The sequence below is a fragment of the Pestalotiopsis fici genome (genome assembly GCF_000516985.1).
Source record: "Pestalotiopsis fici W106-1 unplaced genomic scaffold PFICI_Scf_17, whole genome shotgun sequence".
Lineage (NCBI taxonomy): Eukaryota > Fungi > Ascomycota > Sordariomycetes > Amphisphaeriales > Sporocadaceae > Pestalotiopsis > Pestalotiopsis fici.
In genome coordinates this window covers 67127-94119 of record NW_006917107.1, presented here as the reverse complement: position 1 = coordinate 94119, position 26993 = coordinate 67127, and the positions used below count along the sequence as shown (strand labels likewise).

Here is a 26993-nt window from a genome sequence, read left to right as displayed (position 1 = left end):
GTCAACCAACAGACCCTGGATGGACGTAATAAAGCCTAAACCCTTTACATTTGGCAATGTGACCGGGTGCCCTGGTTCTGCAACGTATACAGACGCCAAGCTGAACGATCAATGTTTTCCCCGCATGACAAAGAAATGAACAAGCAACGTTGAGCCTCCAATTCTTCAATTGCCGGTGGAGATGGAATGCGGGGAATGTCAGCTAACATACGAGAGCCGTGGTTAATCTGATTTCGGTTTTTCTTCAATGCCGTGTTTACTATTGGAGAGTTGGTTGAGATTGCCACGAGGTCTTACTCTTGCCAAAAACCTTTGCGTGACTCTATATCAGTAGCAAGGTCTCGGTTGTTGATAGCCTGGCTCTTCAAAACAGCTGAGAGACTAGAAGTATAATCCCTTGGCACAAAGTATAAATCAGCCTCAGATTGTTTTCTCACAAATTGTCAGACACAACCCCGATAGAAACCAGAAAGATTTTAGACTAGACCATGACCACCAACGGCCACCAACCCCACGACCCTCCAACGAAGACCGGGATCCGCGTTGTCATCGTGGGTGCCGGCTTCGCAGGTCTTACCGCGGCAATCGAATGCCATCGGCATGGTCATACGCCAATCGTGGTGGAAAAGTTCCCGTCCTTGAAGCCATTGGGTGACATTATATCCTTTGCGCCCAACTCGTCAAGAATCTTCGACCGTTGGCCAGGGGTCGCGCAGAAGCTTGACCCCATCTCCCTAAGGCCACCAGGGCTCACCATCAAGTCTTTCAAGGGCGATACACTGTACCACCAGGTTTGGACTGAAGAGGAAACAAATTGGGGTCTCAGATTTGATGGTCATCGCGGCGAGTTCCATCAAATTGTTTTCCAGCACGCCGTTGAGCACTGTGGTATCGACGTTCGTCTGGGCGCTACAGTAGTGGACTATTTCGAGGATGACAATGAGGCTGGAGTAGTGCTCGAAGGCGGCGAGAAGATCTCTGGCGACGTGGTTTTGGCAGCCGAGGGCGTTCGGTCCAAAGGGCGTACCACGGTACTTGGCTACGAAGATGCTCCCAAGCCTTCCGGATACGCCGTGTACCGCTCCTGGTTCTCAACCAAAGACACGGTAGCGCAGGACCCTGAGCTGGATTGGCTGGTAAAGAATGGAGACAGGCATGTCGCATGGCTTGGCCCAGATGTGCACTTCATCGCTGCAACGCTCAAGAATGGCGAGGACATAAGCTGGGTTTGCACGCACAAAGATGACAAAGACATTGGCGAGTCCTGGCAGTGGGAGGCACCATTGTCGGATGCCCGCAAGGTATTGGAAGGTTGGGAGCCTAATATTCAACGCATCCTCGATCGCACACCAGAGCCCTTGATAGACTGGAAGCTCGTGTATCGGGATCCCCTCACAACCTGGATCTCCCCGAAACGGCGCATTGCTCTGATAGGCGACGCCGCTCACCCTTTTCTGCCAACAAGTATTCAAGGCGCCAGCCAAGCAATGGAGGACGGGGCAACGATTGCCGTTTGTCTCAAACAGGCGGGAAGAGGTCGTGTCAGTGAAGCAGTGGAAGTCTTTGAGGCACTGAGGTATGAGCGCGTCAAGAGCGCGCAAAAGACTGGCGAGCAGACAAGGGACATCTGGCACAAGGCTGATTTCGGCGCCGCCAAAAAGGATCCTGAAAGCTTTCGATTGAGGCGGGAGGAATGGTTGCTCAACTTTGACGCCGAAAGCTATGCGGAGAGGGAATACCAGCGCACTGTCGAGGTCGTGCGTGAGAAAGGGGTCCTGGAGGCTAGAGAGTTGCACATTCCGGCCGGTCGCTATGGATATCTCGAGTACAATGGTTCAATTGAGAAGAACTGAGTCATGATACATGGTACGGACGTATTTATATAGACATGAGTAGACACATACCTTTAAACAAATTCCCAACCGTGAGAGGTACTGTTCACGTGTCACATGAATTGGTTGTAAAAGGTTAACAATCACGCATCATTTCTAAAACGTCAACCGTAAGGGAAATTTACCAATGGTAGTTTTTGTTGAATACAAGATTCGTTTTTTCTTTTCTACTCAAGCCAACCACTCATACTAACCAGTTCGCGATAGCTTTGTAGTCTTGTATGCTAGTGCATCCATGGATTCAATAGACCGCTCTCCCTCTGCCCAAGCCAAGCGTAGTATAACCCCAACCCCATTTAGAACCAGATCGAGAGATTCACCTTCAGGATACTGTTCAGGGCAAATAGCAGCAGGCAGTAACTTGATTGGTTGCCTCTCTCGCCAGCGTGCCTGCGGCTGTCCATCGCTATCGGCGTCAATGGTCCACACATCAGTACCGTTGCTCCATTGACCCATCCAGTCTTTCCAATCACCACGGATTTCGCGGTGGACTACTGCCAAGGGTGCGACAAACGGCATGCTGACTGAGACTGTTGTTGCCTCCCGCCAACCCTTTAGATACTTGATCGTTTGAAGGGCAGCGTAAGCCGGCTCAATTCCAAAGGCTGAATTCGTCATGACAGCAATACCGCAATCAGCATTCGGAAACTCCTTCTTCTGGCCCAACAGATCTGCAATTCCCATAGCTACACATCGGTAGCCGGGATCGTTTGAACCTCCATGACCGAAGTAGGTGCCCGGGTCCTTCGGTGCAACCCATCCCAAGCTCATGGCATTCGAGTCGACCTCGGTGAGCATCCTCTTGGCAGTGTCCAACTTCAAGAATGCATTCTCGCTTCCCGCCAAAGACTGCTGCAGTGCATAGATGGCCTTGCACAAGTCCCCGGGAGTTGTCCACAGCCCAGCAGCGGCCAATTCGGGCAGATAATGCCATGGCACTGAACATTGTGTGACGCCGGTATAGTACGCTTTTGCCAATTCGACTTCCTCTTCTGGCGTCCCGTAGCAAGAGTCATGCATTCCCAGCGGTTGCAAAACCAACTCCTTCATGATCTGTGGAAATGGGAGCGATGTGAGTTTCTCGAGGGCAATTTGCAGAAGCACAAATCCTCCACCAGAGTATCTCCATTGTCGGCCAGGTATCCCAACGACCTTGATAGGCGTAGTATTAACACCAGACTTGCCGAGTACGATGTCCGTCGCACTTGGGTGGTCGATGTCGCTGTAACCAGGAAAGCCCCCGTTGTTGAGGCCCGCAGTATGGCTCAGTATATGCGCAAAGGTGATTTCTTGGACCAAATCAGCTGGACCAAGACTGTTCACAACTTTATCTGATAGGAGATGAGCTATCTTGTCGTCCAGGCTCAATCTACCCTGGTCTGCAAGTCTCATGACGGCCAAGGCGGAGATGGGCTTGGATATACTGCAAGCTTGGAAACGTGTTTTGACGCCGTCTCCGACGGTGGAATAACACCTCGTGGTGATTTCCCCATGATCCAGAACAGCTATTGATACTGATGGTGCACCAAGCGAAGCGAAGAATTCGCTGGGTTCAGTATGTGACTGTGGCTGAGAAAGAATGAGATTCTCGAACTCGTCAAATAACGTCATTTTTGAGCTTTGCTCCATATTTTGGTCGCGGATTCTAAGTAAGATGAAGTATTTGGGGTCATCCAAAATTCGTTACCAGCACAGTATAGAAACGGACCTATGTCAGATAACTTATATTCACAGGTTGTCTAGCTCCCCCATTGTCCACCCACCTCCTCATGCACGGTACTTCGGAGCCTAGCTGAATTGTAGCATCTGTAAGATCCTCGCTTAAATACCTGCTGCTATATCTTGGCTGTGCCGCACTGATGCGACTGTCTTGCCGTGCAGATAAATGTTCGCTTTGAGAACAGGTTTCAGCTTAAAATTCGTCATCATATGATTTTTCAGTATCTCTGTAGCCCTGATGACGCGGCTGGCGGCCAGATGATGTTCCGCCTTACAGATTTGGAGGAGACGCATCTGCCTATCTCGTATGGGCGTAAGCGCATTAGTTTATGACTAAGGGCGCCACAAACGTTTTATTCAGATTCCGCAACGCAAAATCAATAACCTATTTCTTCCCGACGCTATTACCTCGAAGCACTTGCCGGGCACTTACTCGTCTCTCTAGGTACTCAGCATCATGAAATACAAGACAGAAGTAGCATGGCATATGGTTGTGCCAGAATTTCTCCATGGAATTCACCCGTCAATGCCAGACAAAAAGGTCGGCTAGTACCTATATGTAGTAATCTGGTCGTCATCCGACCACACCAGAGAGCTTTATAACCATATTCCACATTAGACAAAGTTCGTGAGATGGTACAAATCTATAGCAGCACTAATGGGCTGGAAGTGTCAAATTTCCTACGGTTGCACCAGAGCAAATGTGAAAACGAGAAGCATTCAAGTTTATTCATTCAGCGCCCAATGGCAAAATTTCAAGGACCAGGCGTGCTGAACGTCACTGGTTCACCCAGCCTATACCCCGCTCGTCTGTCGCGTTACATTTTAGTTGCCCAAATTGCTTAAGCGATTGATAGAACCCGTTGCAGCTGCAAATATAGACACGCCAGGGCAAAATTTATCCAAGACAGACGAGGATATGGGCACCTTATATAAAACTGAGAAAGATGCTGCAATGTTTTATATCTAAATGGTTTCGCTCATTCATAAGAATTTCTCTCCTATCTGTATGCACTTTGGCTGCCACCCTTCATTGATAAGAACAATGTGTTCTTCGCTTGTCGTCCTAACCATGTCATGCCCTGGATGCATGAGATTGCTTAACAATTCAATGATAAATTTGAGGGTTTCTCGAAAATTGTCGTCGTGACAACGGGAACAAAACTTATTTGGCATGTCGCCGGTCATAAAGTCTATTTTATTTCTTACTTCCGATACGGATGGCTACGCCCTACGATTATATTGTGAGTCAAAGCGCCTTTTACTATAGTCGGAATTAGCCCCAAACAGCCAACCACATATCCGATGGGACTATCCGGGCTCCGGACTTTAGCTCTTGGGAAGAAATATACCCACATATTCCAATAACACCGAGCCATGTATACAATTCACATTTGCTTGGACTCATTTCTCTATAAATATGCCATCTTTCAGTCGCAGCTTATTTGACTCTGGAATCAAGATCTTCTCAGCTCTTTCGAGACTCCAGCAAAATCGTACTTCCCACTGTATTTAAGCAACCATGTCTAACGAACTCGGAGCATTTGCTCAATCCGAATCATCAATTTTCGCATTGGTTCGTAGACAATTCACTAAACCTAAACCTCTGCCCACAGACATTCGGCTCACTGGCAAAAATGCCATTATCACTGGAAGCAACGCAGGACTAGGGGCTGAGGCAGCACGCCAGCTTCTCGGCCTTGGGCTGTCGCATCTCATTATGGGTGTCCGCTCGCAGACCAAAGGCGAGGCAGCTGCGCAAGAGCCGCGAAAGGAGTTCACCGGCGCCACTATTGATGTCTGGGTTATCGATATGAATTCCTATGATTCAATTCGGGCTTTTGCAAGCCGATGTGAAACACTTTCGCGGATCGACATTGTTCTGCTGAATGCTGGCGTGCTCAACGGCGAATTCTCTACAAACGCCTCTACCGGTCATGAATCGTCCTTGCAGGTCAACTACCTTTCCACTGCTCTCTTGACCATACTACTCCTCCCCATACTCAAGACCAGGAAGTCTACAGCCCCAGGAGCCCGTCCACCAGTACTGAGTCTAGTGGGGTCCGATACAATGTACATGGCAAACTGGGAGACTCAAGGTCCAGTGCTTCGGCAATTTGACGAGCCTAGCTCCTTCGACCCGCTTCAGACCTATGCAAAGTCCAAGCTAGTTCTGATGCTGTTTGTTACCAAGCTGGCCGACTTTGTCAATTCCAATGATGTCGTGCTGCAGGTCGTGAACCCCGGGATGACCGCCAGTACTGGGCTGAGCAATAATAGGTCATGGATGGATCAATTAATGACGCGCATTCTTCACTTCTTGATGGCGAGGTCGACGGAGACTGGTGCAACCACGTATGTTGATGCAGTGGTCGGAAAAGGAGTAGAGAGTCATGGCTCCTTCGTCAGCGAATGGACTATCAAGCCGTAAGCACCAGCTCTACTCTCCATTTCTTTTTATATTCCTTTTCCTTTTTGTATCTGAACACACAAATTCGGATGTTGTTCATAATCCTGCATCACAAACTGACCGTATTGTAGGTACCCTGTGATTTGGTACGAACCAGAGGGAAAGGAGATTACAAAACGACTATGGGAGGAAACAATGGAAGAGCTAAACTTTGTCCGTGCATCAAATATCTTAGGTAACCTGAAAGGTCAAGTTTGACAAACTATAGCAACACTCTAGATGGGAACGATAATGGAGACAAAGATGATGATTTATGTACGGTGTTGGTCTTTTAGACAAACTGTGTGCCCCTTGGTCCCATCACATAGGCCTTCGCCTTTTGCCAGTTTGCACAGCCTAGGCCATGACGCGCCCACCACCGTGATTACTATCATCGAAGTCACTCCTGGCGCAATCGGTGTCCTTCTGTGTCCCCGAATCCAAAAAATGGCTCAAAATCACGGTCAGGTTCTCTGATTGCCTCCCCCTCGCTGTCTTGGTCACCCTCAGAACCTTCTTCAAAATTGCTCTCAGATTCACTTCCGACCTCATTTGCATCTCCAAACACATATGATTCGAACTCCATGTCAAAGTCTTCCCCTCTGATCTCAACCACACTTGTATGACTGGCCAGAGCTTGCGACATATTAATCAAAGCTTGAGAGTCTTCAATTCTCCTCAATTCTTGACAGAGAGCGATAGGATTGCGCGCCTGATCATCCATGGTGTTGAGTTGAACATTGCCATCGATGAGAGCGTTAATAACATCGTACAATAAAGCGCCGGTCTGATCCGAAGCGAATTGCTTCACACATTGAACGGCCCAGTGGAGCATATTTCCACCAGATACAGTTCTCTCTCGTCTCACATGGAACCAAATTATGAATGTAAACGATTCATGGGACAATGCTTCGAGGGGAATAGTTTCTGGAGAACAATGTCCAAATGACAATCTTCGAGATGACCGCATTGCAAGCAACAGCTCCTTGTTTGACATGATCTCATGGTAGAATCCCTCCCGGCTTGAAGTACTTGAGAAACTGCGAGCGATAGCGGTAATGAGATTGTTCATCGGGATGCTGGAGCTGATAGCCGCCTGTACGAGCGCTTTGCCAATGTTCTTCATGGATTCTTCTTGATAGCGATAGCTACTGAGAATCTGGTCAAAAAGCTGACGGGTCGCAGGAAGGTAGTAAGCGTATAGGATTGCATGAAGCGCACTGCTACCTGTCTCTGGGACATAGTATACAGAAGCGCCCCTATGCATCAGACACCGAGCAACATGAAAATTTCTGTTGTGAATCGCGTCAAGGAGTGGTGTTTGTTGAGAAGTATCGACTGAATCAAGGTTGCACCTTTCTCTCCGTTCCAGTATTTTCTCCACAATCCCGAGATGTCCATTCCTGGATGCCACATGCAGTGCCGTCCTCCCGTTACTGTCTGGTTCATTGTAGTCATCCATATTCTCAAGCAGCCAAATGAGTATATCTAGTCGTTTAGGAGTAGCACATAAGTGCAATGCACTGCTGTTGTTGTGAACTGGAATGGTGAGGCTGACTCCTGCTATACGCAGTCTTTCAAGGAGGCCGATGTTGTGGTGACGAATAGCATGCCACAGGAGCTGAGAAGAATATTCAAAGTTGATCAACGAGACATTCTGATTGATAAGTTCTTGACAGATCCAATCAACATCGTTGAGGGTCGCCATTGCAAGTAAACTTGTTGCCGTACAATTGAAAGCCGCCTCACTTGGAAGCAGCTGGTCTGGATTAAAGCCAAACGGCACTACCGTAGCATTGCCCATGGCAGCTAACACCAGGTCCAGATGCAACTTTCGATTTTCGTGATGGACATCGTGCGTGTCATATCTCAACAAATCTGTCATGCCTTGATAGCTCAAAATGGTTGCTGATGACAGTGAGAATTCAATAGACTCAAAATGGGGCCAGCGGCTCCATCGGCTCAGGCACAAGTGCACCAAGGCCCATGATTCTAATTGAAGCAAGAACCAACGGAAAATTCCTAAGTCATCCCGTTGCCTATATGGAGAAGGCGTAAAGTGAATGAACTTGGCTTCGCTTGCGTCGACACCATAATCAAGAAGTGTTTCTACCGTCTCGGTATTTCCTGACATGAATGCTGCAAGAAGTAGCGTCGGGATTTGATTTTCTTGGCCATTTTGCTTTTCCAGGGGAAGCAGCAGTTGTACTAGGTCTGCACGTCCGAATAGACATGCAATGTTCAGTATGCTTGTGTTCCCATTCCTCAGACTATCGTCAGAAGGAAATGCTTCACTTTCTTCGAAATGGTGTTGCCAGTATGTTTTTGCATATACAAAGAATTCGAAGGCTCCGGGTTTCAGCTTCAATTCGACCCACTGTCTTTGGGTCACGTCAGAAACCGACCACAGGATATGATGCATTAACCTGAGCATGTCTTGATACACCTCCGCCTCCATGACTTTCAGGTAGTCGACTTGGGATGGAGGCCAATCTTCAAGTCCAAGATACAGAATGCATCTCCTGTACATTGCACCGTGGCGTTGTTGGTTGGCAATGCGGAAAGATTCCGGCGATTTCTCCTGCTGATGAAGATTTCGTAGTAGATATGAACGAGCAGTCTCATGCACCAGATAAACGCGGCCCTTGCTCATTCGCACCATAAAGCCACCGATGGCTTTCACCGCCCCTTCAACATCACCCTTGAACGGATCAATGTCATCAAATTTGCGACACCATGGCTCGATGTTGAGAGCTATGTTGATCTCATCCACCGTCAAAGCGGTCTTTGCTGTCACAATAATCTCAAACAACCTTTTTCTGAGAGCAAGGTTTTCGGATTGTTGCAGAACTTGGTCATATTGGCCGTCAAGATCTTGATTACTCCCCTCAACGATAGCTTGAACAGTCCTCATATTCTTGAGGTCAAGTCCGCGAAGCTTTTCGAAAATGATGTGCACGAGGAGGAACGATCCGTCTGATATACGATGCTGAAGGGCAGCGTTCAGGTATTGGCAGATTTCTGCGCCTAGCTCCCTGAGCCCATTAATTTCATTTTCGATCACAATTTTGATATCCTTCTGTATCTCGTCCATTTGATCCTCTCTTCGGATCCGAAGTTCCTGGAAAGAATGAAAGGCTCTTTGGATATCATTCTCGGGTCGACTAGTCACAAGGACTTTGAGCCGTCCTGTATTCCTGGTTCCCGGTCTTGTTACTGAGAATGTTGAAACAAGACACTCCATGAATACCCTTTTCGACTTATCATCGCATTCGTCTAGAGCATCTATCAAGAGCAAAGTTGGTCCAATTGTTTTGGACGTTTCGAGAAGCAGACTCCACATCGCCTTGACGTCCTCGAAAAGCTTTTTGCCTTTTGATTTGTATTCATCATGAAGGTGGAGTGGTGCGCTTTCTGGCCTTCGGCTTATTAGCCTATGCAAAAACGAAGATAATGCTTTATGCGCTCTTTCCTGGTCCAGTAAGCCTTTCTTGAAAAAGAAAGGGCACACGAAGTAAGGACTCGATTGAATGATTTCCCGATTCAGGAACTTCTGAGCCAGGAACTTTGTGAGAACAGTCTTCCCACAGCCTGGATTCCCGGTCACCCAGAGCAGCGACGAAGATTCGGGTGTGATCCAGTCTGTGAATTTCTGGTGGCCTATAATCCATTGGCAAGTACCAGGGGCCCACTGATACACTTCTTCCTCTTGATTCTCGTAGTATGGGACTACCTCGTAGAGATCACGTTTACAATCTGTGAATAATTATTCAACTGAATACGATAATCCGAACCATTCAACTTACCTGTCATCCAAGAGTCGTCCTTTTGCTGAGTGAGGGATCTGACTCTGGTGTTGTCTGCGAACCTGGAGATAACCATTGCCACCAGCTGAAAGCTGACGTCCAATGGACCACGGAATTTATTCATTGAAGAATGTTTGACACACAGCTCTGTTCCGCGGACACCCTCAAGAGTTGCAGAATATTTGTCAACAATCTAGAGCAAGTTAGGCGGTGTCTTCGAGTTTAAATAATACAAAGAAACAGACCATGATTTGAGAGATGGAGCTTAGCAACCCCATTTTTTTCAGTACCGGCGTTTTCTTCGATTCGTAAAAGCAGTGAAGTGGTATTCGAGATTCGTTGGCCAACACAGTAAAACTTTGAACCATCTCTTCAATCTGAGGGTTATTTTGTTCCAGATCGCGGATAAGGGTATTTGAAGTGACCTCTCCCATGATGGTAGACACGTACGTTTTCCATCTCGTGAGTCTGGCGGCTGGAGTTCCTCGAAGCGGTGTTCCAAGAAAGACGACGCCCCTGACAGCGGAAATGATCAACTGATGCTGCGAGGTATTGACAGAAGCTAGATTCATAGCTTTAATCAGAACCAGGCCACCAAAACATGATGCTATAAATAAAAGTGGTCGGTCCTCAGCGTGATCCTAGTATGGAATTAGCAATTAGGTGTTATCCAAGTCTGAGAGATACGATTGAGAACTAGGATACGTCTCGTCCTACGTTTGGACGAAAACTGATAATGATACATGATTTGATTAAAATAAAGTGGAGGAATACATTTTTACGATCAAAAGGCAGTATTTTTAGCAAAGAGTCGGCTTGACTCTCGATCGTTGATAAGGGTGCGTCGTGATGGTAGCCGGCATCATAATCGTAAGTCATGATCCGAGCGTTCTTGACAACATTTGGTAGCATGTCATCGTCACTGAGCCAATTGACAGTGCGACTTTGTTGGTCTCCTTCCGTCTCCCAGGCTTCCCAGGTGTGCGGGGAGCGGGTGTCAAGTCCGTGAATTGCCACGATACTGAATTATTGTCAGCTTCATTCGTGGGCTATCGGAGAACACCGACTTACTCAAGCGCCGGTCCTTCCGAGACGCTTTTCTCTGGCGGAGGCCAAACCACCTTGAGACCGTATGCACGCGAAGCCATGACTGAACGTACAAGTGTATGTTGGAAATTGCATTGATTAATGGTGTTGGAAGCTACAGCACAAATACGAATATGCATTCGAATGATGTTGAGACAAAGAGCAGCTTGAGGCTGTAACTGATGGACCCCGCACCATTTGTGCCTGGCGAGGCTGAGCACGCGGGTGATTGAATTCTAAAGTCCTACAAAGAGTACGTATCCAGCCCCGAGGGAATGTGATAGCTGCAGTACAATCGTTTCATACCCCACTTTTGCCACAATACTCTTAAGAGGCTGGAAATATTGAAAAATCTCTGTTATGCAAGTAATGATTGCACTGACACTATACTGCACCTTTACATACTGCCATGTACAATTGTATTGCATATTAGAACGTATCGTGTCACGAGCAACTCCAGGCAGCTGTTGAGTGCCATTTACCCGTGCAGACGACAGCCCCTAATGCTTTACAGCCCATACCATGCAGTGTGCACAGCCCGACCTAGTGGGCCAGGCGGCAGGATTCATGCGGTCCTATTCCTACTTGATCTGATATCAATCGAACCTCGTTTTTGCCACTAGCGAACGCTTGTCTCACACCTAATTTTGAGTATTGGGGAGAAGACGTCACTTTCAAATGATTGTCGGAATTTATCAGTGCATTTGCTCACTCCTCCCAGCTTCAAGTCAACCTAATTTGAAGCACGTTTGATCTCGCTATTTAATGGTTGCATTGCATTACGGCTGAATCTCTGCTTGTGCTCCTACATTTAACTCATGAATATGCTAAGCTATTCAGAATAGAAAAGAAAATTTTCAAGTGCAAATGTAGACCATGTGTACGATATGGGGAGCGTGGGACTGAGACCACTCAATCACCTGAATCAGTCTCGTCATCTACCTGCAGATGTAAGAAGCAGCAACGGCCTTGACACTGGAATGCTAAACATTATTGCTCTCCTCACGCTCACGGCGCCGAGCCTCCGCATTTTCGTATTCTGCGTCCAAACCCGTCTTGATTTCTACATGTTCGTGTGTCAATACTCTGGGTCGAATGAAGAATGAAGCTACCAGACCAGCGGCGGCAAAGCACGTGTACATGAGCCACATTGGCTGGAGAGCATCTGCCAGAGCGATACGGACAGCGGTGCGCTGATCCTCGGGAAGTCTTTCAATGATTTGGGCATCGGCGCCGGTGCTGAAGGAGAGGACATTTTCCAGAGGGTAAGTGAGCCCAGAGGCAACGAGTGATGGGTACCTTTTGGCGATTTCATTTTGATATACCACTTGGCCTATAACCACGGAGATGGCCTGGGCTATCTGGCGGATGAATCCAAGTGTCGAGGTAGCAGTAGCCATGTCTCGCGGCTTGGTATGGGCGTGAAGGGCTATAATTGGAGACTGAAAGAGTGGGCCGACTCCCACACCAGAGACAAGTTGATAAAGGATAAGCTTTGCCCAGTTGCTATAAGCATCCAAATCAATGAACAAACCAAAACCAAGGACCATCATGAAGAGTCCAAAGACGGTCGGCGGAATATACCAGCCTGTCTTTGATACCACGAAACCAGTACAGAGGCTGCCAGCTGAGAGTGCGAGGGCAGTAGGGAGGACGTACACACCCGATTGGATGGGGGTGTATCCGCGCACAACTTGAAAGTAGAGCGGCAGGTAATAGGAAGCAGAGATGAATACAATGCCCTGGATGAAGACGCAGAAAAGCGTGGCAGCATTGGAGATGTTCTTGAACAAGGTCATTGGTGTTACGGGGAATCTGGCATAACGAGCCTCCCAGAAGATGAAAAGTGCCCAGCCAAGTAGGCCGAATAGGAGCAGACAGACAACTTTGGCGGAGTGCCATGGCGCTGAGACTCCCCCAAGTTCGAGAGCAAACAGGAACATGAGCGTACCGCCAACTACCAAAGCCGAGCCCACCCAGTCAATCGCCTGAAGCCCTTTAAGAAGTGGTGTACGTGGGGAACTGATGTCAAGGAAGAAGAGAATAATGAGAAAGGCAAGCCCATCGAGGGGGAGATTGATCCAAAAGCACCTGGTACAATCAGTATAGACTTTGCTTTTTATGAGGCTGGCTCTGAACATACCATCGCCAAGATACCTTCTCTGTCAATGCTCCGCCAATGGCCGGGCCCGTTGCCGCCGCCACCGCCCACACACCGCCCAGAACTCCGTAGAAAATGCTACAAGTTTTTAGAGGCACAATGTCTCCAATAACAATTTTGGTGAGAATGGTCAGGCCACCGCCGCCCAGACCTTGAACAGCACGGCCGGCGATGAGCATACCGATGCCAGTGGCGAGGGCAGCAATCAGTGAACCGATCATGAAAATCACATTGGCGAGAAGGAGCATTGGTTTCCGCCCAAAAATGTCCGAGATCTTGCCCCATGACGGTATTGATGCAGCATTAGCTAACAAAAATGCAGATCCGACCCACGTATAGCCGGCACTGGATTGGAAGTCTTCACTAATGCTGGGCAAAGCTGTGGTGACGATAGTAACATCCAAAGCACCGAGGAGAACGGCAAGACACAAGGCCAGCATGATCAAGGCGATCTGGCCATTGGAGCGGCCATGTGTAGGCTCTAGATTGACTGGTTCATGTTGTTCTTCATTGGTTGTGACTTGTTGTTGCTCCTCCTCGCGTGCTGCTGTCGAGTTGGTGGGGTGCTTTTGGCCATGAAAATTGTTGAGCGAGGCTGGTACCTCAGAATTAGACATAAGCTGACCGTTGAATATTGACTGCATCTCGGTATCAGGTGGAGGTATGAGTAGATTGTGCTGTTGTTTGGTCTCAGAAGTATACTCCATCATGATCAATTGGTGATCGGTAGTACTTGACATCATGACAAACCACACAAGATTGAAGAGACTGGGAACATAGGAGTAAGAGGAACTTTGCACGAGACTTCGTAAAGTACAGTAAAGATCAATAATGGCAGCAAGACTTTTCATTGCGCAATACAGGTAAGATAACTGTCCGGAAGTCGCCGATGAGCTTCTCAGGAATGACTCTTGCGCTAGCAATAGTTGTTTTATTCTCGCCGCAAGAGTTCTGATTGGCAGATACTCAGTTTCTCGCGCACTATTTGCTTTTACCCTACGTACCTCTATATGCATAATGCATAATGGGAAATAAAGCATCCTCAACACTATACTAGTATGCTTGAAGGTTTAGCTATGGACGTCTTTTGCCATTGCAGTTCTGAAAGCATTCTCTACTATACTATGACGTATGACATCTTCTCAGTATATGACTAACTGATAATCATTGATTTAATCCAAATTGAAGTTATCCCGCTTGGATTCATTATCATATCTTGCTCGGGGACCGAGGAGCTCGCGGCTGCGAAGTTGACCACAAAACTTGGAGTCAATGGAGTATAGTCAACATTTAATTGCCAATTGGCAATTGGGAATGGTGGCCATACTTATCCGTCGAACAACTAAAGTGCCGAATGATTGGTGGGAATGGATCTCCAAGCCCCCGTGTCCATGGCTGGATACACGATTGAAACTCTTCCGTGCTGCTGGAATATGCAAATATGAGCATAATAAAGATTAGACGTTATGTCTTCTCGCCGAGTGAGTCATCCCATGCATACATAGCGATTTTGCCTCGTTGCGTGCAGCGGCATTAATGACATTTAAGCAAGGGCACCAGTGCAGAAGCGGGCCTAGTGTGTACTTTCGGCTCGTTCTTGGCGAACTTCTAAGCACCACTGATGAAAAGAGAGAGAAAAGATGGATTGAGATAGCTCCAGCATTTAGCTTGAAGCAGATCTCTTGATCTTTACAGCAAACTCAAGAATCAATACAAGATAAAACTTCAAACTTTCCATCCTACGGTCTGGGCGCGTGCGTGGAGAGATCGCAGCCCTCCACGACTGCAGGGACTTGTATGCCCCATTGATCCCAGCCCCGCAGCTTTTGGGCAGCACATATACTCCGTACATAATACACATGGGAAATTGCTCCGACGACCTTGGCATGCTTTTATATCCACTTCTCAGGCAACAGCGCCTCTTTATTCGACTTCCGGATCATGTGCTTGCTGCTGACACCTTTAACCCAGCAACATCCGATGCGACTGGAGGTTTCATGCGCGCGGTTTTGATGCAGAAAGAAATTCAAGACTGAAATCTCTAGAGGGTAAGCAGTCTGTGAATCAATGGACTTCTGCCAGTCAAACGCATACCGGGCACTTATGTATGTAGTGCTTCCAAAAGGGACAAATGGAAATCACTGCCATCGGCTTGGAGTCTTAGCCGCGGGTGTCTCCCCAACGAAATGTTCTCCGAATAAACAACAAGTATCGCTCGCCTCATAGCAGAGCATGGCTTTCCTATAGAAATTCGCATGATTTTTGCATTACAACATTGACGGACTCTTTTCCAGTTTGACTAAAATTCCGGACGGGCCTTGTTCCGCTTAATCCAGTATCGACGCATCCTGCTCCGGTTTGTGTGCCTGGCGACGCCACCATTTCCACAACTCAGCGGGGCTCAAGATCCATCAATTCAACGCTGTGGGAGAATTTTGAAATGAATAGAGTGACGGACGACCATTAGTCTTGATCGCGGTCCTGCAAACAGCTAGTCACCTTCAACATGGAAGGTTTCCAAATTGAGTCAGGTTCCAACTGAAAAGAGTGATTTTTATCGAGATGAGCGTTGTCATCAACCATGGAGACATCTATGCATGCGCTTCGGTGAGAATATGAATGTAGAGTCAGGTACTAGCTACGAGAGGTAGAGAAGCTCAGTAATAAGGTGGCACCAAGGTCCTTTCCAAACTCTAAAATAATGACAGAGTCATGACCGACACTACCTCAAACCACCTTGATGGCAAAAGACACGTTTCCTTTCTCATATAAAGAGTTGCATCACCCCTTCACTCACTCTCCATTTCGTAGAGGTGTTGTTTTTTCTAGCAACATACCTACTCGCTGTCCTCTTCATAAAAGAAAATTTGAAAAAATCAACTTGTTGGAAAGATTGTCTTCCTATGTGCTCTTCCTCAATTGCGCCCACGCAAGGATGACGAGGATGGTCGGTTCCCTCGTCACAAAAATAACACTGTTCTTTAATACCATGGTCTGTGATGACATTAAAAAGAAAGGAGACTGCTACGGTTGTTGCCATTCTGTTCCCTGAGGTACAGAATTGAGCACCTTTCAATATCTGAGGCCATAAGAATTTTATCAAAGAAAGTACCGGGAACTATTCGGTCATATGCGCTTTCTTTTTATTGTGAGAAGCGTGCTTCTTGCCAGTGCGGCACGACACCTATAACTATTATCTCGCTGCTTTTGTTTTTCTCTCCTTTTCTTTTTTCACTTCTTCCTCCTATGCCCTTGCGAGAACAAAGTACTGGGTAATGGATCAACTTCATGTGACGGATATACTTTTGAATACTCTGATGATATTCGAGGGATCATTCTGGATCTATCTTTAACCTAAATACGCGTTGGGAACTGTAGCAAGTGCAAGTATTCATCACACATATTTGTGATATATGATAGGGCACTAAGTACTGTCCACTGGTTCAACGCAACGAGCAGCACATGTGGGTAATTTTGGCATAGGAGCCTGGTTTTCCATTCTTTCCACAGTATCATCCTGATGCAGCTCGAGAACCACAACGTTGCTGGTTAATTGCCGTTGATGTGGGCGAAAGATCACTTCTCTGCTTTCATCTGACGCCAGTAGTATTCTGCCAAGTATGTCCAAGACCCGGATAGCATCGCGATCATCAACAAGTCCATCGCAGAACTTTCTCAAAATCAAGCTAGTCATTGAAAATTTCATTAATCTTTTCAAGCTCATGGATATGCCTGCTACCTTTATATCAATTTTGTATTATAATAAGCCTTGGCTGCCTAGACAGTCTGTTCCGTCCATCCCAAGAATCGGCCATGACCTGGACTCCCCTAACAGCATGTTCCAGCAATGGGAGTGATTCTCGGTGTGATAATATCTGGAACAATTAAAAAACCATACCCTTGGTCTGGGGATGTTTCTTCAGGTCAATATTTCGGAAAAGGAAAATCCTGTGGAACATTTTGTTAGCCAAAATCTTGTAGCATCCAAAAGTGGCAATGGTGGCATGGCGTCCATGCGACGACCAGTCCAGAACAGTATGCGAGCGTGATACGAGAACAAGATGAAATAGTCTAAACTCACCAAAACAAAGACAACGCCATAATTGCGCAGCCAGCAGTCAACATGCGTGTCTGCGCGTACCCATAGGCATCCTGAATGCCGATTCTCTCGGGGCTGCCAATGTCGTAACTCAGTTGGGTATCCAGGTCGTCATAAATGGCATCAATATTATCAAGTACATCGCTGGGAAGATACTTTTCCAGCGCAGCCTGGAACGTATTGGTCCAGATGGCGCCGCAAATAGTTGAACCAATAGCGCCACCGAGAGTGCCGACCACGTTGAGCACAGCCAAGGCCGAGGCCACATGTTGGTGGTCGACGGCGGCGAGGATGGCCAGCTGCTCGACAAGAATGAAGATACTGCCGCCAATGGAGATGAAAACCTGGCACATGACCAAATAGCCAACAGATTGGTTCGGCCGGCGGAAGTAGATCATCAAGCCCTGGGCAAAGATGTAGAGCGGGACAGCAATGTACAGAAGCCACTTGAAGCGGCCGGTTCGGCGAATCAGGAAACCAACGAGAAGTAATAAGACGCCACCGACCACGTCAAAGGTGTGACTCACGTATCCAGCCTCGGCAATGGACAAGTCATTGACAACCTGCAGAAAGGACGTAAAGTAGTAGGCCCAGCAGTAGTACGAGATCTGGTAGGTGGCGTCCAACAAGCAGGCACCAATGACAGTGCGATCAGTCATGTAGGTCAGGCTCAGCATTGGAGACGGAGCGAATTTCCATTCCCAAATCGCAAAAGCAAATACCATCATGAACCCAACTACAATCATGGCAATAATCCAGCCCGTATTCCAGCCGTCGGGCTGGTCCGCCGCAAGGTCGAACGGCAGGAAGAAAACGACGAGGCCAATGGAGAAGATGAGGACACCGACAATATCGAAATCTAGAAAGTACCCCCACATCCTCTGCATGAAGGTGCGACTAGTGTCTGCAATGACAAGCTTCTCCTGCAGTGCCTTGCGCAGATTGTACTTGAGGATGAAGAATAAAGGAGCGGCGACGAAGGGAAAGATGATGGCAAATGTACCAAAACCCCAACGCCAACTAATGTCGTAGTAGAACCCTTCCGCGGCTTTGGGTCCGGCAAATGCGGTAATGATGTACGGTGAAGAAGTAAAGGCAAAAGCCAAGGCCCGATTCTGCAGCGTCGATGCATCGGCGGTGATGACATCGATGCAGTAGGTCATGCCCGAAAACCCGATATTGTAAAAAACGTATGCGGCGCAGAAGAGAGTGATGCCGTTGCTGCACGCTAGCATGATGAGTCCCAATGTCGCAAATACAGCCATGATAGCGAATCCCTCGGCTCGTCCGACCACATCCAGGGTCTTGGACAGGGGAATGTAGACTGCTGCTGTCATGGCATCCGAAACAACGTAAATGATGGATAACAGCGAGTGACTGCTAAAGTCACTTGTAGCGTACGCGATCAGGTTGGACAGAATGGAGGACTGCATTGCATTGACAAAATAAAGTAGCCAGATGCTATAAAGTGTTAGACAACGACGGCTTGTCTCTGAGGCACCGTTGAAGCACTTACTTGAAGAAAACTGCAATCAGGGTCTTTTTCGACCAAGTCAAGGTCACTGCTTCGACATGTTGGACACCGCGCTGAGCATCCTCGCTGACACGCTCTCCTCCAGAGGTGTCCACAACACCAGAGGTAGGTCCATTGCCGGCCTCAGTGTCTCTTTCGGAAATCGGTACGTCTGTCACTGTGGCCGATTTGGTGCGATCCATTTGTACAGAGGTATCGACATCTTCGGCCTGCTGGCGACGAAACGCAGCTCTTAGATTGAGAGGCATTGTGACTGTTTCTCCTTGGCGGTTGACAGGGAGCTGTAGGAAGAAAAGAGCCAAGAAATGTTGAATCTCAAATTTTGAGGGCACTCAGTCATAAAAGATCCAGGTCAAACCGCAACATGGGGCCCAACCCGAGACCGGCATTTCGACACTGCATCTCGGGAAGACGCGTGTAAAACTTCAATGGCAGTAATGGAAAAAATTCTAAGCGAGAAAACTCAGCTCAGCTGGAAGCTGTGGGGAGTCGGCCGACTATATGCGTATTTACGGTATAGCTCCTATCAAGCACGCAAGCCTACATCAGATAGCCTATGGCGGTCAGATGTTGCTAAGAGCTAGGTCGACTCTTGAAGGATTCACTAGCTGGAATCGATGACTAAAGCTTGCGACGCTGAAGAACAGGGCCACATGCAACATAGGGGTAAGTCACGATTGAGTGCACTGTACCAGATGAGTCCGGGCCAGACTATAGTGATGTGGCAACTAAATAGTGAGCCATCACAGTCTGTAGTACACAGCCTGTATTCCTAGTAGTGCCATTGCGTGGAGACTTTGATTTGGTCCGTGAAGGGAGATAATGAATGATTGATCTGATAAGATGGAAAACCCTACCATCCATAGATTCGGCAGTAACCGAGTCCACCCTAGAGCATCCGACGATGATCATACTACCACGCACTAGTGTGCGAGTTGGCCCACTGTGAACCCGGTTCCTCGGGCCCGAGAGGATCAGATAATGCACAGGAGGATCTGATTAGATTACGGCGAATCCTACAATACGCCCGATGTCGGGTCTCTGGTGCGACTTTGCATCTTTTGCACAGACGCAAAGTTGCCTTACTGGGCAAAAAATCAGGGTTCTTACTGATGGTTGAGCTCTAGCTCCGAATACATTAAAATTCTGCTCAACTTGATGGTATCTGCCCAATGTGCTCGGCGGTTTTATCAATCTATCACTCAGCATGATCGGGTTCTCTCAATTCTGGCCCAAAGGTGGCATGCCAGGGATTCTACACCATTATGTAAGTTTTCCTGTGCCAAATCGCCATTGCATAAGGCTTCACATTGTGTGCGCGCTTTGTAGCACTGACACGGACAAACACAGACGGAGACTCTAGTCACTTTTGAATATGCATCCCCCAATGCCCATCAACCCCATAGTATTCTCTTCATTGGCGGACTGAGCGACGGCCTTGCCACGACTTCATATACACATGACATAATAAAGACGCTGGAGACAACAGAATGGTCCTTTTTCACACTTAACCTTTCATCATCATACTCGGCCTGGGGTCTGGGCCATCTCGACCGGGATACCGACGAGATTGCCCACTGCATACGCTACATCAAGAGCTACAAGGCTGCCAAGTATGGCAGTGGTACCACCCATGCCGACGCCAAGGTGGTGCTGATGGGTCACTCGAGCGGCAGCCAAGACGTGCTGCATTATCTGTACAGGCCGAACCCGCATCGGAATCGGCCCGTGTTCGATCCCGAGCTGGTGCATTTGGAGCGGCCGGTAATAGATGGTGCCATCCTTCAAGCTCCCGTCTCGGACCGGGATGCGTTTGCCTGGGTCCTACATGAGGGTTTCCTGGGTAGATCGCCCGAGGAGCTTCGCCAGACCTATGATACATTGGTGTCCATGGCGAGGGAAATTGTTGCGCAGAATGATAGGTATGATGTTGTGCTTCCGATTGAGCTGTGCAGTCAATTCAGCTTTGTGTCACCAGTGAGCGCCCGGCGATTCTTGAGCCTGGCGAGCCCCGATAGCCCTGGGTCGCCAAGCGAGGAGGACTTGTTCAGCGCCGACCTGAGCGATGAGGAGTATGCAAAGACATTTGGCAAAATTCAGGAACGGGGGCTGTTACGGGGGCGATTGATGGTTGCCCCCGGAGGCAAAGATCAGACAGTGCCAGATTGGGTCGACAAGGACGCCCTGCTGGCAAAATGGAGGAGAATTACGGACCACGACGAGAAATATCAGGTCTGGGACCAGGAAAACAGTGGTATTGTGCCGGGCGCATCTCATGCACTAAGTGATGACGACCAGGCTGAGCCGCGAAGGTTCCTCGCCGACAGAGTCTTGAACTTCTTACAGTCGGCTGCGGGAAGGTCGGATCGTTCCTGTTAGACACTTGTGTAGGACAGAACGTTATCAAAACAGTGTTTGACATGATATTTCCCTCTTGCTACCAATGTACAGAAGCTCCCGTCTTCCGCGAAGAGCTAGCCAGTAACGCCTTGCTGAATCATAAGGCCTCGTAAATGCAACTTGCCATGGTATCATCGCTAAAGAAACGCTTACCAGAATAGCAGCCAGTCTGGTACTTGATACCGACTGCAGCCGTTCTATACATCATGCGTTCTCATATAATGACTCGTAATTCTCCTTGTCTTTCAACCTTTCTTCCAGCATATAGACACCTCTTATAATGCTTCATCTCCATTCATACTTTCGTCTTCCCAAATGGGTATGCCCTCATCAATCTCGCGTTGTTTTTCATTCCATGACTCGCGCCAAGCTTGAAACTTGAACCTGTGTTGTATGGGCTCGATCCACTTTCTATGCAGGCCACGCTTGTGCAGTCTGCGCCTGTGCCTACGCCTATCCCAAATATTCATGTACATGACTTCGTCCTTGGTGAAGTCATGGCCGGTAGCCCAATCAGCTACCTCGGCGGCCACATCGCCGATTTCCTCACCAACACGCCATACTAACGAACGTCCCTTGCCGCCGCTGATCCACTCGTCAAGCATGAAGGGTGCTGCATATGGAAAGTAGGGCTCATTCGGTGACCAGTCGCAGGTCATTCCTCGAGGGCATTCGTAGGTGTCGACGTATAGGGAACAGAAGACAGATTCGATAGTGTACCAAATGGCTACCAGAAGGGTGAAGAGGCCCAGTGGCGTAAGTCGGAATCTGGGGTAGCGGTGATAGAATAGTGGCAATGCGACATAGGATTCACCGAGTGACGGGTGGTGTACCAGCGTTACACCTGGTGTCTCGAGGCTCGTTGAAACTTGGTCGTGCATCGACTTGTGCTTGGAATGTGATATCCTGTCTTCTAAGCGTTCGATGCCCTGCTTGGCAGAGCGGATACCTTGAAGACCCGTCTTCAGCGACTTGCTCATCCGAACATATGCCAACTGTTCTCGCTCTTGTTCTGTCAGGCCGAGTTTCGCATCAAAGTCGTCTTCGCTCTTGATAGTGTCGTCGTCCAGTTGCTGTTGCTCAACTGTTTCAACATCCAAGCTGTCAAGTAGCTCATCAAAATCATCCAAAGTCGAATCTTCAATGTGATTTTGGCGCCTGATCAAGCGAAGATCTTCTTTAACGGTTGGTATTTTGGCGGTATTGACAAGTGGTTGTCGACGTTTCACTCGACGCTTACTACGCCGATTAACTTTTCCTTTGGAAGAGTCGTTGTCTCCGTGTTTGCCTTTCCATTCCTTCGGATCTGCTGTTTGCTTGGGAAATATCTTCGTCTGTGAGGCTGCCGTGTCTGACTCGACATCGGACCAATCAAAGTCCCTCTCAACCTTGACCTTAACCGTGGCTGGAGTTTCGACATATGCCCCTGTCACGCGAGGTGTTGGAAGTGTCAGAGGGTCAACACGATTCTTGGGCTTTGGTGTTTCTTCGATTGGCTCAGACCTCTCCGAAAGACCGGGCGAAGGAGCACGCTGTGAACTCTTTTCCGACTGGGACTTAGCCAGCGCAAAGAGATCCATTTCGGCCTCGATTCGATCGACAGGGTCGGTTTCTGAGGAAGCGGCATGCCTCTTAAGCATGCCGGGGAGGTTAACCCCGAGTCTGTCTCTGGAGCTCTTAACTCGCATGTCCCCAGAATGTTGTTCCTCGTGAGATGGACGTGGGTACTGTTTTTCGGCTTCCCTTGATATTTCGTCAATAGCAGGCGCAATAGACACTTGAGGCTCCCGAGATTGTGTAGGGTTCTTCTGGGGCGGGCTCGTTGCCTCTGTCAGTCGGCGAAGCAGGTCATAAGAATCGTCTCTGATGTCTAGCTGATATTGCTTTGAAGAAGGACTCTCCTTTGTTCCTCGGTTTCGAGCATCTACACTTGTCGATTTGTCAAGTCGGGCATTATGCCTGGGTGAAACAGATTTGCCGACTTCGAGGTTGCCATTTTCCCTATCCTTACTAAAGCTCCATGGCTTTTCTCGAGTAGGTTGAACACCAAAATTCCTTGCTTCTTCAGGTGATGATGAACGAGACCGAGCCTCGGCATTTTTTGCGCGAATCTCGTCCAATTTGCTCTGAGCCATAGCCCGAGGAGAGAATGCCACCATTTCCCGTGCTCTAATCTCGTCCAATCTAGGATTTGTTTTTCTTGACATGAGACTAGATTCTTCCTCGGGAATCTCAGCATTGGCAGCCTCGATTTCCAGCTGCCGGATCTTATCGAGCTTATCGTTGGTCCGTTTCGGTGGAGTCCCGTTTGCTGGTGCATCATTGATGGCGCTGTTGTTTCTGCCCAGTTTTATCCGAGGACTATCGGATACCTGCAGATCACCAGCTGTGAAGTCAGCATCCAGGTCCCAGTTGAAACTCTTCTCTGGTGACGGATTAGTAGGCCGCACAATCGGAGAGCTACCAAAGTCGTCCTCGTCTTCATAGTCAACTGGCGGCAAAGGATCAAAGTCGGGAGACGGAAGAGCACCATCAGGCTCAGCGACGCCCTGATCCGAGATCCCGCCCCCCTCATCTGGTGGGCGTTCCACATGGCTGCGTTTATCTGGTACTTGCACTGCCGCGCGCCCCTTGGTTGTAAAAAGTCCATCAGAAGCTCCATGGCCACTACCAAGTTGGTGATTCTTGTCGAACTGTTTCAGGCGCTGGCCGAGGTCAATGCCGCCAACACTGCCAAAATATTGATTCGATCTCGTGTCCATCGACTCCCTACGTCGATAGGAACGAGGAGCCGGGCTAGGTGATCCCACCGCCACTGCATTCGCCTCGGCATTGGCCAGTTCAAAAGCTTTCCTCAGATCGATCGGTTCACTCGAAGACGAGGAGCCGCTCCGTTCTCTTGACTCTTGTACCTCGGCGAGCTGGAATGCGGCTTTCAATCCTAGAGGCTGGCGTCGCCGACGGCCACTGTCGGCCGGTGATGGCATAGGTGAGCCTGCACTTCGATGGCCGTTGAGATGGTCGGAGTTAGATGCAGAGATCTTTGGTCGTGGGATCTGGGAGTCGTGAGGCGACTCGGGGGCTTGCCAGCTCAGCCTAGACGGGTTGTTTCGGCCCAATCTCGAGACTGGATGTGCGATCGGGCTGAAGGGGGACCTTGGCTTGGTCGCGCTTCCTCCCAGAAGCTCTTTCGGTGAGAAGGGGGCACCTTCCTCGTCGATTATGTTCTCCTTGTACTCGATGCGACCAGATCCTGTCCTCTTGTGGCCCACGATGGAGTGGACTGGGATGCGACTTGGGGCACCGTTGGGGCGTGCCGCGAGCACGTCAGCCGGACTACGCGGGCTGTAACTCATGGTAGCTCGCTTCCCTCAACAGACAAACTGAACGGGTCGGCGGGTGTTGGCTGGGTGAATGGCAGTCAAGCGAACGGTTGCTTGGTCGCGATCCAAGATAAATGCATGGCTCCAACAAACTGCGATGCGACTTGTGCCAACGGGATCGAGAACGGCAATCTGGGCAACAATATATACGATTGGGATGGTCGCAAACAGTTGAAAGTTGTTTTCGTGATTGTGTAATGGGTCGAGATTGAGGTAAGCGCAGCGAATAATCGAGCCGGAACAATCGCAGACTTGACCCTCGATTTGGCAATCAGGCGCTGCTAAAGTTATTGTTGATTCCGCGCGCTGGTCGGAGATGTGGAGTTTCCAGACCGCGTCGCAGGCCCCGCATTCAGTTGCTGGCCCGCCGACGACCAGCCAGATTTGGCTTAGCTAGGCCGCAGAATGGTCTTTCTGGTTTCAATCGACTGGCCAGACGGCACCTCGTACACATTCACCTAATGCAGACCTTCGACATGCTTGACATGGAGAAATGTAAAGTGCTTCAAGTGTTTCTGATGTTGGTCTGAGTATCTTCAGTGTAATTATTGAGATCATCTATCTATAAAAAGTAGTTCTATGACTTAGAAGCTTCAAGCAGATGATCCACACCCCACATTGTACGATTTCGGATCTCGAATTTACCACTTACTTCTCCAAGGAACTGCTCAATACCGCCGAGTCATGGTCAGCGTTACATGGTCGACGACTTTTTCGCCGCCTGAGCCTTCTGCACAATCGCCTCCACCTCTGGATCCTTTCTGACGTGTCTGAATGCTTCCGGTCGCGGTATCTCAAAACCATTGAAGCAGGTTCCGTAGGTGATGCCGCCAGCGCGGAAGACGGGGCGAAGCTTGGCCATATCTGCCGTCGCCCGGTCGTCGTTGAGCACGTCCTCCCATATGTGAAAGCGCACCGCCTGGAGAATCATCAGGGTAGCCGTCCGCACGCTCGAGTCCTTGACACTGAAGAGATCCTGATGATGGAGCAGTCTGCACTCCACAGAAAAGGGCGATTCTGCAATATACGGCGCCGTTACAATGTCTCCCGGTACTGGGGTCAATCCTGACAACTCCCACTCAGATATATGACGTGGCGTATTCACAGACGTAAAGTTGGCAGCCCTTTGATCTCACAATTAATCAGTTACACTCGTAAAAGGACGTGGAAATACTCACTCAATCAGCCAATCGCTAGTCATACTAATGCAGCATTCCTTGGTCGCCATAATATTGGTGAGAGTATCGTTTGCTTCTCTACCTGAGCATGAGAGCGAATACGTCGGAGGCTGTAACAATCACCCTTCTATCAGCCCTTCTGCGTCGATACCTTCGGAATTAACCCATACTGACATCAGTTGTAACACACTGAAAGTACGAGAATGGCGCCAGATTCTTCGTCTGTCCGTCCTCGGTGACAGTGCTCACCAATGCGATCGGCCTCGGTACCGTGCATGAGATCATGAGCTTATAGTTGAGTACGACGGAGCGGCCATCTTCTTGTGGATCGATGGTCAGGAACTTGCGGTCCTTGCAGTGCTCAGTGGTTGCGCCATCGCCGACTTTCCAGTCTGGTCTCGGCGTCTTTGACATTTCCCATTTCAGAGCCGGGTTGTACGGTGGCCTACTGGCCTCCACGGCGGCAAAGTCTTCGTGAGGATTGCGCTTGATCTCGGCTTCTTTATCGGGCGCCTCTACGGGCTCTGATGTGATCACGGCTTGCGGCATGGCTGTTGCTCTTGAATGATGCTGTGGAATTTTATGGATGTATCTCAACCTCATTCAAGTCCCGACGATGTTGGTCTATAGTCACTTGGAGTATAGGTGCGGCTAACTGCTACCCGTGCCCCTCCCACTCCAGCCCACAATTCCAATTAATACATCTATGCAATAACTTTTTAGATGGCTACAAGTCTCTATGTAATTTTGTCATAGTAGAACTGAGCTTTGTAATCTAGGTATCGTCCGGCGAGAATAGAGTATTGATGATACCGGTACTTTGAGGACATCCCGCATGGTTGTGCTTCTTGATTCCACTGTAGTTGGCCGGACCCGACGATCCGATGGAAGCTGCCGATCATATGTCGCCCCCCTTCCCCCTTTGAGAAACCTCTTATCATATCATATTCTCCCCAAGCCGATGATATGGCTGTCAACCTGCAATCATGCATGTCATTACGGTACATGTAGTGGAAGAGCACCAATAAATGACCCTGGGTGATATTCAAGTATCCGAAGAGGTTGGACCCCGGATGAGATCCGTGAACAAGACTGGACATGCTGCGTGCGCAGTCTTCTGAGTTTATGTACATTGTCGCATTCAGTCCACTTATGGTTTAGTCAATTGTGTTCATGAGCATATCATATAAGCGGGTGCATTGATCCCCAGTCGCTACCGAAAGCAATGCACGAAACATATATGTCCCTGGCCCCCTTACTGGTTTTCACTTGCCCCCAGGAAACCT

The 26993-nt window shown here is 48.7% G+C and overlaps 9 protein-coding genes across 9 annotated transcripts; 3 read left to right on the top strand and 6 right to left on the bottom strand.

Moving 5' to 3' along the window:
• Window positions 1–488: 488 nt before the first annotated feature.
• PFICI_15318 (uncharacterized protein) lies at window positions 489–1853 on the top strand (the record flags this gene model as incomplete). Its single annotated transcript, XM_007843899.1, has 1 exon — window positions 489–1853. One exon carries the CDS (start codon window positions 489–491, stop codon window positions 1851–1853), a length of 1365 nt encoding a protein of 454 aa, XP_007842090.1.
• Window positions 1854–2081: 228 nt separating this feature from the next.
• Window positions 2082–3503, bottom strand: PFICI_15317 (uncharacterized protein; the record flags this gene model as incomplete). Its single annotated transcript, XM_007843898.1, has 1 exon — window positions 2082–3503. The coding sequence occupies one exon, from the start codon at window positions 3501–3503 to the stop codon at window positions 2082–2084; it is 1422 nt and encodes a 473-aa protein (XP_007842089.1).
• A 1630-nt stretch (window positions 3504–5133) lies between these two features.
• On the top strand, window positions 5134–6279 carry PFICI_15316 (uncharacterized protein; the record flags this gene model as incomplete). Its single annotated transcript, XM_007843897.1, has 2 exons — window positions 5134–6038; window positions 6153–6279. The coding sequence occupies 2 exons, from the start codon at window positions 5134–5136 to the stop codon at window positions 6277–6279; spliced, it is 1032 nt and encodes a 343-aa protein (XP_007842088.1).
• A 181-nt stretch (window positions 6280–6460) lies between these two features.
• Window positions 6461–11014, bottom strand: PFICI_15315 (uncharacterized protein; the record flags this gene model as incomplete). The annotated part of the gene is made up of 5 exons (XM_007843896.1): window positions 6461–9816; window positions 9867–10059; window positions 10112–10507; window positions 10641–10887; window positions 10938–11014. 5 exons carry the CDS (start codon window positions 11012–11014, stop codon window positions 6461–6463), a joined length of 4269 nt encoding a protein of 1422 aa, XP_007842087.1.
• Window positions 11015–11935: 921 nt separating this feature from the next.
• PFICI_15314 (uncharacterized protein) lies at window positions 11936–13853 on the bottom strand (the record flags this gene model as incomplete). Its single annotated transcript, XM_007843895.1, has 2 exons — window positions 11936–13043; window positions 13096–13853. The coding sequence occupies 2 exons, from the start codon at window positions 13851–13853 to the stop codon at window positions 11936–11938; spliced, it is 1866 nt and encodes a 621-aa protein (XP_007842086.1).
• A 3144-nt stretch (window positions 13854–16997) lies between these two features.
• Window positions 16998–18994, bottom strand: PFICI_15313 (Siderophore iron transporter mirB; the record flags this gene model as incomplete). Its single annotated transcript, XM_007843894.1, has 3 exons — window positions 16998–17061; window positions 17195–18673; window positions 18729–18994. 3 exons carry the CDS (start codon window positions 18992–18994, stop codon window positions 16998–17000), a joined length of 1809 nt encoding a protein of 602 aa, XP_007842085.1.
• A 959-nt stretch (window positions 18995–19953) lies between these two features.
• PFICI_15312 (uncharacterized protein) lies at window positions 19954–21125 on the top strand (the record flags this gene model as incomplete). The annotated part of the gene is made up of 2 exons (XM_007843893.1): window positions 19954–20013; window positions 20097–21125. 2 exons carry the CDS (start codon window positions 19954–19956, stop codon window positions 21123–21125), a joined length of 1089 nt encoding a protein of 362 aa, XP_007842084.1.
• Window positions 21126–21421: 296 nt separating this feature from the next.
• On the bottom strand, window positions 21422–24502 carry PFICI_15311 (uncharacterized protein; the record flags this gene model as incomplete). The annotated part of the gene is made up of 1 exon (XM_007843892.1): window positions 21422–24502. One exon carries the CDS (start codon window positions 24500–24502, stop codon window positions 21422–21424), a length of 3081 nt encoding a protein of 1026 aa, XP_007842083.1.
• A 721-nt stretch (window positions 24503–25223) lies between these two features.
• On the bottom strand, window positions 25224–26256 carry PFICI_15310 (uncharacterized protein; the record flags this gene model as incomplete). The annotated part of the gene is made up of 3 exons (XM_007843891.1): window positions 25224–25653; window positions 25708–25817; window positions 25882–26256. The coding sequence occupies 3 exons, from the start codon at window positions 26254–26256 to the stop codon at window positions 25224–25226; spliced, it is 915 nt and encodes a 304-aa protein (XP_007842082.1).
• Window positions 26257–26993: the final 737 nt, after the last annotated feature.